The sequence below is a fragment of the Antrostomus carolinensis genome, unplaced genomic scaffold (genome assembly GCF_000700745.2).
Source record: "Antrostomus carolinensis isolate BGI_N321 unplaced genomic scaffold, ASM70074v2 scaffold1436, whole genome shotgun sequence".
Classification (NCBI taxonomy): Eukaryota; Metazoa; Chordata; class Aves; order Caprimulgiformes; family Caprimulgidae; genus Antrostomus; species Antrostomus carolinensis.
Window position 1 is genome coordinate 1 of NW_010319571.1, and position 2,882 is coordinate 2,882.

Genomic DNA, 2,882 nt, shown 5'->3' on the forward strand with positions numbered 1-2,882 from the left:
TATAATTTTTATTTTTTTTTAAATATGAAAATAAGTTTCTGAACTGTCCTGGAAGGTCTGAAAGTCAGCACTTGGATAGAACAGAAAACAGGCTGTGCACTTTAATAAGAAGGTGCACTATGGAAATGCAAAAAAAGAAAAAGTAAGTCAGAGCTTACAAGCTTTCAGAGAAAAATAATTACATGAGAGAAGCTACAGGCTTCTAAATCTGCAGGTAGAGGGCAGAAATAGCTGTATGTACAGACAAAAAAGGACAGGCATATATCAGATAAAATGAGACTTCACAATTTTCTCTAGCACCTGAAGCAAGTTCTCAGGACTTCCACAGTCTATAGAGAAAGTCAGACCTGTCCTTCCTTTGGCATTTTCTCAAGCTCTGCTTTTCCGTGGACAAATGCAAAGCCCAACCTATAGAAAATCCCAAACCTACTCTTAGATTCCAAGTCTCCAGAAACAATTACAATATTCAGTTAAAAAACATCAATTTTAAAACTTTAAAGGCCTGGATTTGTGCTCATTTACCCTAGGCTATATAAAAAATAAAAACAATTCCATATTACATCACAAACCTCAGATGAAAGTATTGTCAGATGGATTCTCCATAAGAATGTTCTAGGTTTGCTAGTTATAGAAACTGAAAACAAAAAAAATCTTTGGATTGAAAAACCTCACAATTGAACTGTTCACGTTAAAGGAAATGGTTCCAACAACTTGAAGGCTGAAGGAAATTCAAATCTCTGCATGTGATTCTAGTTAGCAGCAGGAAAGATATCTGTCCATACATAGGTTATATGTTTCTTTTTTTAAGAAGCTTAGAGACAGGTTTCCAAAACAACCCAAATTGCAGTTTATTACAGTAGTGCTGTCCTCTGTTGAGCTATCTAGGAGAACAAGACCTCAAAACCTTTACATCTAAAAGCTGGAAAGCTACTGGAAAGCAACAGCAAATAAAGCTCAAAAAAATAGGCTAGCCCCATGAAGAGACAAGATGAAACTGTCTTAATATGGATTAGAGTGGTCTCAAGAAAACAAGTATCAAAAATGAGTAAAAAGAGAACCTTTAGCACTGCGTATAAATGAACCAATGAAAGATCATCCCAAATTGTTAAGAAGTAAGAGAACCTCTCGATTTAACATTCACACAAATGTCAGATTCTCCACTTCTTGGTTAAACATTCAGCTGGGATCTCAATCAATGTTTGGAGTGTGCACGATCAATTTTGAAAACAAAGATAAAAGCAAAAAAAAATTAGAAATCTAAGTTGTTTTCTAAAAAGATAAACAGTCAAAAAATGAGACCGTGGAAGTCTGGGAATTAGGGCTCTGTTGTAGAATTATTAATGACTTAATTATGGCTCAACTCCATGCCTGAACTTCCACTCCTGCGTGAAGTCTGCTCTAACAGAACTGAACATGACCTAAGCTCTCACGATTCATGGCTATATATTAGAAAAAAAGGCACTGGCCAGGCATCAGAAATGAATCAATATTCTGAACTATTAAAATGACAAGAATTCCACAGAATTGCTTAAAGGTCTAGAAAAAAAAAAAAAAAAAAGCCCACATTCACAGCCTAATACTTTGAACACAAGCTCCAAGAGCAGCTTCTCTAAAAATACAGAGGAAAAACTATTCTGTAAATTTAAATGTGTTGCGACACATGCACTTCTCTTTTTACCATGTGGAGCAGATGCTTGGGAAATATTGTCTGCAATTTGCCAGCGATCATCCATAATGACATTCAGTGCCCTAGGACTCCATGCCCTTGGGGAAACCTCTCTAATTTCTCTGACAGAGACTACTTTTTCGTATCCAGACCTCCCCCATTTCACTGACAAGTTCTACGTTGCCTTATCCAGGAAGATACGCAGGAGTCTGAACCCTGGTTAGCCAATTCTAGTAGTTCCCAAGAAATATTAAGTATGATAAAACAGCATTTCTAATGAGAGTTATACAAAGTTCTTCCTGAACTTTTCTCAGCAAGTTACAGAGGAGTCACACTAATTGCTTCTACTGATACAACCCCTCGTTCATTCAGCCACGTTCTGAAGTCGCAGTCGCCCAGTGCCCTCTGATTTAAATCAGCGTGGCTTTGTTAAGGTGCTGGGTGTGAAAGGATCGATTTTTTTCAGACGATGTGTGTCTTTCCTACAAATACTTCAGTCATTGTTAACAGTGAAGCGGAAGCAGAAGCAGCACATGCAACCACTGAATTTCTGCTTTGAATCCTATTTTTTTTTCTTCAAAACTTCAAACTGAAATTCATCATTGATCATCTTCCTTTTACACGAACAGACTCAATCATTAACCTCCAAAATTCTAGTTCAGACTGTTTGATACACTTAGAAGTCGAGAGACATCAGAGACATGTATCTGACTTAGACCTCTACAATCTTACCTTCTTCTGAAGAACATTAACTTTGCGTTCCTTCACCTCTAACATGTCTTTGAGGTCATGGATCTCTCCTGCTTGAGTCCCCTTCTCCTCTGCCATCTCCTGAATCTGCTTTGTCTTCTTATTGAGCATAGTCTCCTTCTCTTCCAGGCGTAATCGTAACGCATCCACCTAGATCCAAACGTGCAGAATTTGTTTAGCACTGAAGGAGAGAAATTTTAGAAATAAACTATGCTTCCAAAAGGGACTGAGTGCTGTCAAATTACAAATAGATTCAGAAAACTAACATCTCTTACCTTTAAGACTTCAACATACATAAGCTTATGATAAAACAGTTAGCACAAGCGGAAGGAAATTAAACAGTACAAATAATTGAATGTTTTATTTCCAAATCATATGAAACCAATGCTAATCTTGCAAAATCTCAAACCATACTTCTGACATAACTCAGTCTTGCAAAATACAAGTCTGGATTTCCCCCCCCCCC

At 37.2% G+C, this 2,882-nt stretch overlaps 1 protein-coding gene across 1 annotated transcript in view; it reads right to left on the reverse strand.

Moving 5' to 3' along the window:
* Positions 1-2,398: 2,398 nt before the first annotated feature.
* The window catches only part of LOC104525954 (ELKS/Rab6-interacting/CAST family member 1), a gene marked incomplete at its 3' end in the record, with an annotated part of 30,839 nt that continues 30,355 nt past the window's right edge, over positions 2,399-2,882 (reverse strand). Inside the window, exon 6 of the mRNA XM_010169260.1 lies at positions 2,399-2,566. Coding sequence (XP_010167562.1) covers positions 2,399-2,566 — 168 coding nt within the window. The remainder of the gene's footprint in view (positions 2,567-2,882) is intronic.